The sequence below is a fragment of the Seriola aureovittata genome, chromosome 19 (genome assembly GCF_021018895.1).
Source record: "Seriola aureovittata isolate HTS-2021-v1 ecotype China chromosome 19, ASM2101889v1, whole genome shotgun sequence".
NCBI lineage: Eukaryota > Metazoa > Chordata > Actinopteri > Carangiformes > Carangidae > Seriola > Seriola aureovittata.
The window spans coordinates 15,969,501-15,983,292 of NC_079382.1; the positions used below are offsets into that span (position 1 = coordinate 15,969,501).

General features: G+C 39.3%; 1 protein-coding gene across 1 annotated transcript; it reads right to left on the minus strand.

The window, feature by feature from the left end:
• Positions 1–5,188: 5,188 nt before the first annotated feature.
• hsp90ab1 (heat shock protein 90, alpha (cytosolic), class B member 1) lies at positions 5,189–12,042 on the minus strand. Its single transcript, XM_056405268.1, has 12 exons — positions 11,891–12,042; positions 10,636–10,779; positions 10,259–10,465; positions 9,881–10,040; positions 9,222–9,355; positions 8,810–9,115; positions 8,542–8,707; positions 8,197–8,387; positions 7,255–7,402; positions 6,872–7,140; positions 5,829–6,162; positions 5,189–5,744 (listed from the first exon to the last, which is right to left on the minus strand). Exons 2-12 carry the CDS (start codon positions 10,777–10,779, stop codon positions 5,626–5,628), a joined length of 2,178 nt encoding a protein of 725 aa, XP_056261243.1. The 5' UTR covers positions 11,891–12,042; the 3' UTR covers positions 5,189–5,625.
• Between the last annotated feature and the right edge of the window lie 1,750 nt (positions 12,043–13,792).

A 13,792-nucleotide genomic window follows, 5' to 3' on the forward strand; every position in this document is an offset into this window, starting at 1 on the left:
AAAACACTGGTAGATGGATTTTGTTATCTAAGTTTGAACAGAAACAAATATAGAAACAATTAGTCAGCTATGTTCAAAGGTAAAAATCCCCCTTTATCAGCAGCTTTAAATCTTTAGTCGTGTGGTATATCTTATTTCTTTTGTCAGTACAAAAGCAAATGTGCAAAAAAAAAAATGGCAAACTGTATTTTATAGGGGTTATGTGTTGTATGGACTACTTCCTTCCCAGGACCAGTAACTTCCTGGACCATCTGGATCATATCTATATACTGTATACACATGGCTACACATACCAGATCTTATTGTTGCACACAAACAGGTTATAATAGGATATCAAACAAGTGTCCTATATTCACCTATCACCTTATTTTTTTAATCTTTTACATCTATTAATTGTACTACACATTTCTAATTGATTTTCAACATTGCTCCATACATTCACTCCCTTTGTTGAAATGCATTCATTTTTTTAATATTTATCCTCGCCCATAATTTGTTAAATATTCCCTTTAAGTTCATATCTGCTGTCTCAAATGATCATTTTTATAATTCAGTTTCACAAATGAGATTAAATGTGCGACTTTGTGAGCTTTACAGGTGCTAGCAAGTGGATGTCGTTAGCTTTGGACAGAACCAGGTTAGCTGTTTCCCCCCTTATTTCCAGTCTTTATGTTAAGCTAAATTAGCTGGAGGTAGCTACAGACATGGGATTGGTGTCAAACTCTTGGCAAGAAACCAAATAAGTGCATTTCCCAGAAGGTCAAAACTTTCTTTTAAATTGTTTATTGGGATGTGCCCAAGCAGCAGCATGACCACAAGGCAGCCTTACTAACCTTTAGTCCACCACCACCACCACGCACTCCTTTACTGCACATGTGGAACATAAATACAGTGAGGCAGACCATGTGTGACTCTCTACTCTCTTACACCTTGTCATAAAGGTTATCGTTTTTGTGGGTTGCTGTTTTTTATGCTTCAAGATAGAGGTTTTTATTAGTCTTGTGTAGGCCTTTTATCTATACGTTTTGCTTCCTTCCTACTCAGTGTGGGTGTTAATCCTGTTCCTGTCTCTAGTATTTACAAAGTGCTGTCAAATATGAGAAGTGACACTATACCTGATGTGTGTACCAAAACTGTCCCAGATCATGAGTAGTGATTACATTTTTTCTGGTATTTAAAATTGAAAATGTCATTGAAACTAAATTACACAACAATATGTTTGCACGCAGGCCTGCAGGATGGTGTGGTTGCATATATCGTAATTCAATGGTTAAACCTTTTTATCTCACGTTATCTACAGATCTGTTATTCACTGATACAAAAACCGCCCCCTTATCTGTCGGGATCCGTTACACTAAGGTATCTATTGACTGACGTGAATAGAACTTAAATGAAATATGCAGAGACACATGTATAGACAAACATATAAACTAAACTCTCAAGTTGGTCCAGAATAAATTGGATCAAATCAAAGAAAATGGTCAAGTCTGTTTCACTGAACAAGAACTACATCTAAGTAGGTCATGCAGTCCACCAATCCACACATTTTAAGCAGATTTTTTGGCATTTCTTCACTGGCAGCATGCACTGGAGGGAGACACACATTAAACGAGGAAGAAGAGACGACAGGCTGGAAAGGTCACAAGACACATTAAAAACCATGACACTGTTACGCATCACAGCCCACTGTATCACCAGGAACCCCCCCCCCCCCCCCAAATTAATGCACTCAGCATCTGTGGGTTGAAAGCAGATTTACACAAGAGGCTCAAATGTTTCCACAGGAAGTCTTTTGTTAAAAGAAAGGCAAGTCAGATCAGATGTATCTTTCAACTTCATGAGGGAAACCTGTGCTGAGTCTTGAACTTTACCAGGAAATTTCTAGAAAAAGACTTTACTATAGACTCAGATGGACCTTTTAAGTCACCTGGCAGGATATTTCCTAGTTCCCTAATTTGCATTTAACTTTTTTTCACACTAGACCCTGTATTCTTAAAAAGATATTCCTTTCTCTTCAACCTTTGACCAAATTCATCACAACTGGAAAAAAAAACTGAAAAAACATATCTCAGATTTCAATGAATCGATATGAAAATTTTTTATTACACAACAATGAGTTATATAATAAAAACAAAACAGTTTGATACACCCACATAAATTTGATTTTAGATGCAGATATACGATTAGTATTCAGACATTTGTCATGCTGTGTAACCTTTTGGCTCTAGTCATCAGCATCCTGCATAAAACCAACATCGCTACCTAACAAAACCCCAAGATTGCATCAGCCAATCACCCTCAAAGGTACAATCAGTTATTTTCTGCTGCAACTGACAGTATCTCTCCATATAAATTCAAGTTTAAAACAGATTCTAAACATAATTTTAGTAGCTCTTGCACCAATTAAAATAACATTATACCATATAGTGTGAACAATGCTGTGCATAATACATGCAATTGAGCCTGAAATTTCATTGTTTACTTTGGAAACAGTAGTCAACAAAAAAAAATTATCTCACCACAAGATCCACGCAGTAGCTGTAGTGGAACTTTCGATCACATCATATGATCATCAGAACATCAGAGATTCCCATGATATGAACCGCCTTTTTCTCTGAGCATGCTGAAGATTTTTTGTCCATGTCGGCTTAAAATCTTGAGCTTCAAAGTTCATCCCTAATTAAGAGTTCACAGCCATGCTAGCAGCTCTGTGAAGCTGTGATTGGGAACAGCAGTGCTTTGAGCTAAATGCTAATCTCATCATGCTAATATGTTGATTCTTAGCTGGTATAACGTTGATTAGCTTCATCTTAGATGAGCCTGTTAGCATGCAAACATTTGCTAATTGTAAGTAAAGACAAAGTACAGCAGAGACTGGTGAAGGTGTCACTATTGTTTGGATTTTTGGTTATAAATCAAAGTATTGAACAAACTGACATTTTGAGCTGATGATGATAGCAGAGGAAATGTTAAGGGATAACCAACATTATTGCAGTTAATCATGCAGGGTGAAAATGTTTTTGTCTTAAAATCACAAATGTGAACCTCGTGGTGCTGGAGGAAAAAGTCAGGGGATTTGGATTCATCTTCTGGGTACCATGAATGCTATGGCAATTCATCCAGAGGTTGTTGAGATATTTCAGCTGGATGTCTCATATTGTACCCCCTCTTTTATACATTATCATTCTCCATACGTCCAAAAATCCCTCCATCACAAACTAGAAAACTGACAACTTGTGGCCTAGAGATCACACCTTAAAAGGTATAATCTTGATTTCTGTCAATGGCTCTGTTCAGACCTGGTATTGACATTTGTCTGTGGACAGCTTTAACTACAGGTGTGACTGCACCCAAGAGGCATTGATTGACCCATTTGAGATCCGATTACTCAGACCACATTTAGAGGTGGTGCACATTCTTTTAGCAGTGTGAACGCAAATGCGTCCTGGGCCACATTGAAGGACCAACTACTCTACTGAGGTCCTCTGCCATAGTCTGATTAGTCCCAACACAGCTTCATAATGAACGAGAAATATTTGACCATTTCTGTAAGACCTGTGTGCAGTGCATTGATTCACTCAACCCCGTGCCCGTGCTCAAAGCGAGGTTCCTTGCAAACTCTTCTGGAAAGACTTTAGAGAAGAGTGGGAGCTGTTATGACAGCAGATTACCGCCCATGGGTTTGTTCAGCAATCGCATAAAGGTGTAATGTTTGAGTGTCCAAATACTTATGGAAGTGCATGTAGTTTTCTTTCTGCCATCCTTGCACCTGCCAATGCTACATAAATATAGACCATTGTCACAATGTTATAACCCAGTAGTATAACATATGTATGGAATTATAGTACTTGTGCATGGGTATTATGTGTAAAATGTTATTTGTCTCCTCTGCAGTAGATTTGTCGATGAAGCAAATGTAAAAAGGTGGTCATATTAAGATGTCACAAAAACCATGAAGTCCTCAGTTTCTGAATGACACAGCTAAATTTCCCCCATTATCACTTTGACTGAAGCGTGTGTGCGTGCAAGTGTGTGCTGAGGAGGGACAGACACCCACACTTCACTGTTTTACTGATGAGAGCAGAACACCAGCTGCCGCCTCCTCAATCTTGTACAAAACACATGACTTCCAGGAAAACTACAAGCTTTACATTTCCCCCAAAGACTTCAGCTGCTGATGCCTCACTTTCAAGAAACTCGTGCAGTCGGTTTTACAATGTAATTCTGTCCACTTGCTTTTTTAATGTCATGTTGATTGACAAGTTAGCAGGAAATGATGTGTATTTGTTTCCTTTCCTAGATGCTCAGTTTATCATTTACTATACATGTAGTATAGTAAGTAATACATGTATACATGTACTTTACATGTACTATAACACATCTTGCCAGTAAAATTTGCATAGGTTTTACATTTTATGAAATTAATATTAGTTCCTGATAACAGATAAAGATCTTACATTATGCAACAGGATTTTATAACATCAAATTTTCAGTTATGTGAACCATCATACAATTTAATCTAAATGAAGTGCCTGTAGATTCATCATAAAATCCAAAAGACTACTTATACAGCACTTTTTTTTTTTTTAGCTCAGGCAGCATCATGTCATGGGACAGCACTTACCATCATCTTTTGAATCTGAAACTCAATCTAAGCAGGATGTAACCACAGAGGTGTTTGACTTAAAAATCCTCCTAACATCCAGTAATGGCACAATTTTAATTATTTTTAAGACTTTTTTTTTATACAATAATTATAATTTACAGTTTGTCACTCAGTGTGAAAACTCAAATCATTCTTGGAAATACAAAGCGTGTATGGATTTCTGAAAAGACTGATTTTAGTGAAACACTCTTTTCTGAGGAAACAAATTATTTCAGGAATGGAATCTTTTTGTGGCCAACTATTTGTAGACCCTGGGACATGAAACAAAGCTCTTTAGTTTTTGTTGTAAAAAAAAAAAATAGAAATCTTTGAAAAACCAAGAAGACCTTGCCTAGAAATGTGACTGATACTACTTGAAACTGTAGCATGTCTCCACCTAGCTGCCACTCAGAGGAACAACCTACACCATTTTGACAGGACAAGTTTCCAAATCAGAACATGAAATAACATCCATTATGTTGATTATAATCCAATGGAAGATAACTGAATCCATCTTAATCTCACAAAATAACAAAAAGACAATTAAGGTATTACATCTTTAATTTTTTGCAAAACAAGACTTGGAATACAGACAAGCCTGGACTCAGGCAAAGGAATCATACAGTCCTCTCTCCATGCAGCGTGCAGTGTTGCACATGAGCAGAACCTCCCAAACCCTCCAGACCTGATAATGGAATGTACCATTCCCATGTTCACACATTTACCGCTCCAACATTTAAAACTCAGTGCAACAGGGTACTTGTTAAAACAAATGTGCTGTCACCATGAACTTATTACAGCAAAAACCAAAACTGCTTTTCTTAAAAAGGTCTTGCAGAGTAATGCTCTAGACACAAGAGCAACACTGGTCCACCACACAACATGAATGACTATTCGTTTTGCAGTTACTGCAGTTTTAAGGATGAACAATTGAAAAGTGAGGCTAAGTGTTAGAAATCAGGGTGGGTGGGTGGATTGGTTTAATCAACTTCTTCCATGCGTGAAGCATCGTCTTCACCATCGCCTTCTAGGGGAGGAATCTCATCTGGGACGGACGTAGAAGTGGCCTCCTCTGTTGGAACATCATCGTCATCGATACCTAGAGGTACAAAGATTATTTGTTAGAAATCAAAACAAGTAAACAGTGTCGTAAGTACCAAGTTTTTCTGCAGTGTGTCATTACCCAGTCCGAGCTTGATCATTCTGTAGATGCGGTTGGAGTGGGTCTGTGGGTCGTCCAGGGAGAAGCCCGAGGACAGCAGGGCGGTTTCGAACAGTAGGATGACGAGGTCCTTCACAGCCTTGTCGTTCTTGTCAGCATCAGCCTTCTGCCTGAGAGTCTCCACGATGGGGTGGTCAGGGTTGATCTCCAGGTGCTTCTTGGCCATCATGTAACCCATGGTGGAGTTGTCCCTGAGTGCCTGGGCCTTCATGATCCTCTCCATGTTGGCCGTCCAGCCGTAAGTACTTGTCACAATGCAGCAGGGTGAGGACACCAGTCTGTTGGACACTGTCACCTACACAAGACAGCCAAATAGGGGATATTAAGACTTTACATTAACATAAAAACAAAACAAAACACACACCTTCAAACGCATCATGCATAGTGTCTGAACAGCAGGCTAGCCTACTTGAAGACCGGGTGAATTCAAGTTAATAAAACACATGCAGAACAGTCTTGTTAGAAATAACAAAACAGCAAGTCAAGGGCAACCATTTGTTTACCAGTTCTACTATACCTTAATATATATATATTTATTAAAAAAAAAAAAGTCTGCATCTCTTCATGTTAACACAATGATGGCAAATAAATAAGTAAACCAATTGGTTAAACGCTCACCAATTTCAGAAATTGTAACTTCACATTCTATAAAACCAAGTATGCAAACTGAAACCCAGGCATATGTTAGACCAGTATTACAAATCAGAGTTAGGTTTTCAGAGGGTTCTGGACTTGCAGCATCGCCACACATCACCTGGAACCCATAACTAGGCAAAAATCATTTAAGAAAAACTGCAAATCATTCAGGGTATGTTTGATAACACAGGACACCTCAGGAGACCAAGTCTGCATGAACTCACCACAATAGTTGGGACGAATTAGGGAACCTGTTACCAAACAAAGCACTGTCAACTGCAGTTGTGAACTTTAAGGGCCTAAATCCTACATTATGAACAGAAATTTTTAGTAACAAAGAAACAAAACTGTTCATTAGGATCACTGACCTTCTCCACTTTCTTGTCAAGGATCTCCTTCATGAGCTTGCAGAGGCTCTCAAACTTGGCCTTGTCCTCCTCCATCTTTTTCTTCTCCTCCTCATCCTCTGGCAGCTCCAGGCCCTCTTTGGTGACAGAGACCAGACTCTTGCCATCGAACTCCTTCAACTGCTGGACACAGTACTCGTCAATGGGTTCTGTCATGTACAGGACCTCAAAGCCACGCTTGCGGACACGCTCGACAAAGGCAGAGTTGGCCACCTGATCCTTGCTCTCACCTAGAGATGAACAAAATAAAAAAAAAGGGGATCAGCGTTAACCTCACAGATTTAATATGGTTTGCTTTTAAGTAAGCCACTATAGTTATACTATACTTATGGAGACAGACTTACCAGTAATGTAGTAGATGGACTTCTGGTTTTCCTTCATGCGGGAAAGGTACTCTGTGAGGGAGGTCGTCTCATCTCCAGACTGGGAGCTGTGGTAACGCAGCAGCTCAGACAGCTTCTTGCGGTTTTGAGAGTCCTCATGGATACCCAGCTACAGACAGACCATAATGGACAATGGTTCAATACTCAAAACAAACCCAAACACTAGGGGCCTGTATCAAAGCCAGGTTAACCGATTCCCCAACTAAACTCTGGGTTTAACTCAGGATTTTAAAAAAGTAAAAAAATTTATTAAATTATATTTAAAAAAAAAAAAAGGTAACTATCTTAACATGGAAGACTTCACATAATGAAAGATGAAAACCTGATTCAAACAATTTCACATTAATGCACTTTCAGGTTAGGCCCAGTGAAGCCAGGTAAACAGAGTTAAACTTGCTTCTTTATACAGGCCCCAGAGATGAAAACAATGTTACTTTTACCTGTTCTGTTTTATAATATGAAGCATAGTGTAGGGCAAGCGGATTGTGTTGATATACAAGAACATTTGTCACAGGCAGGTAATGTTTTAATGATTTAGGGTAACTGGATATAGATTTAACAGGTGACTAATCTACAAAACTAAGTGACAAGTCTACAGCACATAAGCCTTGTAACTTGTTGAGCAAGTTCTGTGCACTAGCTGATGCTTCATTACATACAATTTTATTGTGGATTGAGAATACAGCTATGTTTGAAGCTGACCTAAAGCAAAAAACTATGACTACACTGCTTTAAGGCTGGAACAGCAGCAACCACAACAATGAAAGTAAACCTTATGAATCCATGGAATGAATCCACTGAAGACCCATGGGATGCAATGTGGAGGAGGAACTCTCATTAAAAGCTTGAAAGTATTTTTTAAATTAAAAGACAGAAAAAAAACAACAAGTTTATTTTAGATACCTTGATGTTCTTGGAGAATGCTTCATAGAACTTCTTGTAATTCTCCTTGTCCTCAGCCAGTTCAGCAAAGAGCTCCAGACACTTCTTGACAATGTTCTTGCGAATGACCTTGAGGATCTTGCTCTGCTGCAGCATTTCTCTGGAGATGTTGAGGGGCAGGTCCTCTGAGTCCACCACACCACGGACAAAGTCTGGAATAAACAGAAATCACCGTTTAGTTTAACATGGTGCATCATCATATAAAGGCTTTGCAGTTAAAGAGGTTCCTTGTAGATAGAATAATAGTCAGTGCAGAGCTGAGAGACTATTTCTTAAGTCCAAGGGGGGTGGGGTAAATCAACTTACTCAGGTACTCTGGGATGAGTTCTTCACAGTTGTCCATGATAAAGACTCTCCTCACGTACAGCTTGATGTTATTCTTCTTTTTCTTGTTCTCAAAGAGGTCAAAAGGTGCACGACGGGGAATAAAGAGCAGGGCCCGGAACTCGAGCTGGCCTTCCACTGAGAAATGCTGAAGGTGAAAATAATTTATTAATTTCAATCTGACATTTATACACCATGCTGGCAGAGTCATATGCACATGCACCAGTTGCTTTACTCTTTCAACATTTACCTTGACAGCCAGGTGATCCTCCCAGTCATTAGTCAGACTCTTGTAGAACTCGCCATACTCCTCGTTTGTGATGTCATCAGGGTTTCTGGTCCAGATGGGCTTGGTCTTGTTCAGCTCCTCCTGGTCGATGTACTTCTCCTTGATCTTCTTTTTCTTCTTCTTGTCCTTGTCTTTGGAGTCCTCCTCATCATCTGAGCCCACGTCTTCGATCTTTGGCTTGTCCTCAGCGTCCTCTTTCTCCTCTTTCTCTGCCTTTTCTTCCTCTGCCTCGTCGTCGCTGATCTCCTTGTCACGCTCCTTCTCTACCTGCAAATCAAAATGACTTGAGTTTAACTTCACTGACAGGGCAACAGTAAACCTGCCAAACTAAAGGAAAGTGGAACACTAGCGAGTCGAATTAAAAAATACTTACAAACAGGGTGATGGGGTAGCCAATGAACTGAGAGTGCTTCTTCACAATCTCCTTGACCCTCTTCTCCTCAATGTACTCCGTCTGGTCCTCCTTCAGGTACAGGATGATCTTTGTTCCACGGCCAATGGGTTCACCTGTCAACAGAGTTGTACAGTCATTATTGCATTTTGTCTGGAAGACCACTGAAGGCTTAATTTATTTTATTTTTTTATAAACTCATTTACATTGTAAATCATCACTTATACACTTCTATCATTTAACATGGCCAAATACAGTCCATGGGTTTACAGCTAAAATAAAAGATTGTTTTCTTCAGGGTCCTGTTTAGGGCTTTCAACAAGAACTGCAGCTAGTTGAATAAAGCAAACAAGGTGCAAGGTACAAACCAGGGCTACAACTAACCATTATTTACATTAGATTAAACTGTCAGTTATTTTTGATTGGTCTATAAAGTAAACTTAGAAAGTAGTGAAAAAACACCCATAACCATTTCAAAATACATGGCGATGTTTCCAAAATGTCTTAAGCAGTTTGAAACTTAGATATTCAGTTTACTATAACAAGACCAAGGAAACCAGTTCCAAGTCCTCATACTTGAATATTTGCAACTATTGCTTGTTTGGCATTTAATGTTGGAAAGATTATGCCAGGACACATACCGCTGTCGACCTTGACAGTGAAAGAACCTCCAGCAGAGGACTCCCAGGCATACTGCTCATCATCGTTGTGTTTGGTGATGACAACCACCTTCTCAGCAACAAGGTAGGCGGAGTAGAAACCCACACCAAACTGACCAATCATGGAGATGTCAGCTCCAGCCTGAAAGAAACAAAATTATTTGAAACCTAAGAATATAGCATTCAAAACACTTTTTAACACTCTGATGATAACTGTAAATAGAAGTATATTTTCCACATTCTTTGTGTTGCAAATTAAGCCTGTGACCGTGTATGGTCACATGGAAGTGTTCTCGTCTTGCTATAAACCATTTGGCCTCATCTTCCATATGCTGCAATTTAGATCATGTTTCGTTATACCTGCAGGGCCTCCATGAAGGCCTTGGTGCCAGACTTGGCGATGGTACCCAGGTTGTTAATCAGGTCGGCCTTGGTCATGCCGATTCCAGTGTCGATGAGGGTCAGGGTGCGGTCAGCTTTGTTGGGGATGATGTCAATTTTCAGATCCTTGCCACTGTCCAGCTTGGTGGGATCAGTCAAGCTTTCATAGCGGATTTTGTCCAAAGCCTGTAAACGCACAACAAAATACATTGAGACTGTAGTTGATATTTACAAAGGCATATCATTGTATGTTATATTATTAGCTTGAGTAATTAATACATTGTTATAGAAGCACTTGAAATAATTTAAGTTATATTGTAAGATGAGACAACAATGGCAAGCTCTTCAAGACTTACATCAGAAGCGTTGGAGATCAACTCCCTGAGGAAGATCTCTTTGTTGGAGTAGAAGGTGTTGATGATCAGGGACATCAGCTGAGCAATCTCTGCCTGGAAGGCAAAGGTCTCAGCCTCCTCCTCTTGGTGCATTTCTTCAGGCATCTGCACAAGTGGAAATCAGGTCATATTCTAGTAAATTGCCTTGGGTTTTGAAAAGGTACAAATTAAAAAAGAAAAAAGAAAAAAAAATGTATATTGTCAGGGGATGACGACCTAAACTCTGACTCTCGACAGAAGACTACCACATACCTGAAGGCCCTCGTGTTAGTGTCGGGTGTAGTCTTTCAGTTTCATTTATCATACATTAATCCAAGCCCACAAGCCGGTTTCACTGGATTGCAGCCATCGTGTTACTACAGATCGGCGGAAGTAGCCGTTAAACAACATGGCGTCGACCTACAGACAGACAATGGACTCCGCAAACACGTGCTGAGGAACGGCCAGCGATTAAAATAGCGACACCACCGGGAAATGCGGCACCAAACGTTCACTAGCTAGCAAAACGTTAATAAGTATAAGTTAAAAGCTACAATCTAACCTGACGTTCCTATACAGCAGATTTGTCCCCCTTCAACAGAGATAAAAACCAAAACCAGTCCCTAACCGTTGAACAGAACGTACTGCCGAAATCAAAATATACCAGAGGCCACACGTACATTACCATTAACCAAAACCGCTGTTTTCCGTTAGTTACGTAACTGTTAACTGACCGTTAATTTAAGCAAAACCAACCGTAACATTTACATTATTAGACTAACACGTTTTGAGGGTAAGGGGGTTCTCACGAGGATCGCGTTTTATGATCTTGCCCAGTCGGATGAAGTGTGAATTTTCACGACTAGCTCCGTAAAATAAACCGAGTCAGCGTTGTCATCTCCACCACACCTGCCTTGGTGCAATCCAAGCCTGGCCTAACTGCGGCAGAGTACCGCATTTACACCGCTCAGCATCAAAGTGCCCGTCAGTACACAACAATGTACAAGCTCATAGTTGAATGACTATACATTATTATATGACATGTATACAGACAGATAAGTGATAACGATAATATGCTAACTGTAGCCCACAATACAGTGGTGATGCTAAGGTTATCGTGTGACTCATGAGCTCTCATGGATACATCCGTGGAATACTTCAGATACGGGTCGATATAACCCTGATATTTACTGGATACACTGTTTTCTATACGTAAGAAAAACACTCGTGTACATACCTTGTTTATTTCGTTGACTAATCTTGAATAAAATGCAACCAATGTGTTGTCCCTTCTGCTCTCTGACGCAGGGAAATGGAAAGGGACTTCCTTTTAATAGACCGGAATCTTTATACACACGCGTTTCGGTGTGCGGCCGTATCCATCCGCGGCGCACCATCTACCACTAAACTTAGTCTGTGGGTAAAAGATAGTTAGTGAAATTGGAGTTTTATTTAAGGAAACAACGATTCATAATATAATGGGATTGTTGAGTAGAAATATAAATATATACGTATATAAAAATATTATTATTGATGTAAGCAGACAATGTTATTGCTTGAAGGACATCAGTGCATCGCTATTAGATGTTTGTAAAATCCCTTAGTGCAAGGTGATGTGCAGCTGTTGGAAATGATGACAATAATAAATCAAGTCTTATGCACTTTAAAAGACAACTGTAATTTGCCAACCCAGCACAGTGCACACAAAAGCCATGGATGGATAACTGAACCAGCCTACTTGATATAGACCCAGGGGTCACAGTGCAAGGGTGGCAACTGGGTCAAAGTGTCCGTTTGAAGTGGCATATGACCACAAAGGTTCATAATATAACAAGAAAGAGGCACAAAATGACCACAAGGAGACAAAAACTGTCACAAAGAGATACAAATATAAAGACATTTTAAATGACTATAAAGAGACTCATATCTGCCAGAGAAAGACACTGGGTCTTGAATGTGCTCTATTTGGGTGGGGTAGGGACTTTTTCATGTGTGTCCATGGACCAATTTTATCATAATCCATCCAAGCCAAAAGTTTGTGATAAAGGTAATATTGTACCTCTGAAAATACTGCAATATAAATAATGAAGCATAGTAATGAAGTCAATCCCTGTAGCTAGAGCACCATTGCTGCCACCTTGTGACTGTTTATGCCAGAGGAATAGTTTTACTCAGAGACCAAATTTTTGTGATAGAATTGACGGCAAAGCTGCTGCTATGTACTATCCAGGCAGAAATATCGGCATCAACTTAAGAAATCTAATCAGTAGAAATGACTACAACATCGTTCATTAAATGACAAGTTAGCAAATAGCAGGGATCTTTTTAATCGGATGGAAGAATATTTGAAAACCTGGAGGGTGTGCTTTGTTTCTTCTAGCACTTTCCATGAAAAAAACCCGCCTAAAGTGACGTCACGGACGTGTCAGATGCAGCCCTCGCGGCACAGCTGCTTTCACAGAGAACAAAAACACCATGGTAACCAACTACAGAAACATTAAGCGTTTATTATACGCATAACTGCAAAATAATACTATATGGACTGACGGTGAGATTATTCCTACATCAAAGTAAAAATGTCTTAAAGATATTTTAGGATTATAGCGCCAAGCAGGGGTATTACAACTGGTAAAATCCACATTTTAAAGGTAAAAGATGTTACTGACAAACACTGACTTTTTTTGTGATTGTGTCAAACATTATCCCGAAAAGATGGCAAAGTTTTTTGTTAGTTAACTTTCCCACAAATCAAGACAAGTTAGATAGTGCTGGGAATGGCCAGGAAATTAAATGGCATCATTTCAGTCATTTTTTTGGATTCACCGATCTAGCGTCTCATATTTGCGGGCAGTCACCTGAATATTTGGGTTTTGGATTGTTGGTTGTACAAAATAAGACATTTGAAAATGCTTCCATGGTTTGTTGGAATTAACTATTGTAGGTTTTTTTTTTTTTTTTTTAATTCTTATCTTAATTTTTTATAGACAAAACAAAAAATCAATTAATGACAAAATAATCGTCAGAATAATCCATAATGTTGCTGCCCTTGACATGAGGATACAATTATTAAACTAGGAGATCCACGAGTAACTCCAAAAAGACATATGCACTCAGCTGATAGCTCAATATAAATGAATTA

Excerpts from the sequence above, each read along its gene's own strand:
- hsp90ab1 (XM_056405268.1), bottom strand. The coding sequence starts at position 10,779 with ATGCCTGAAGAAATGCACCAAGAGGAGGAGGCTGAGACCTTTGCCTTC. Across the intron at positions 10,041-10,258 it reads CCTTCATGGAGGCCCTGCAG|GCTGGAGCTGACATCTCCAT; the intron begins GTATAACGAAAC and ends TGTTTCTTTCAG. Across the intron at positions 7,141-7,254 it reads GTCCATCTACTACATTACTG|GTGAGAGCAAGGATCAGGTG; the intron begins GTAAGTCTGTCT and ends GTTCATCTCTAG.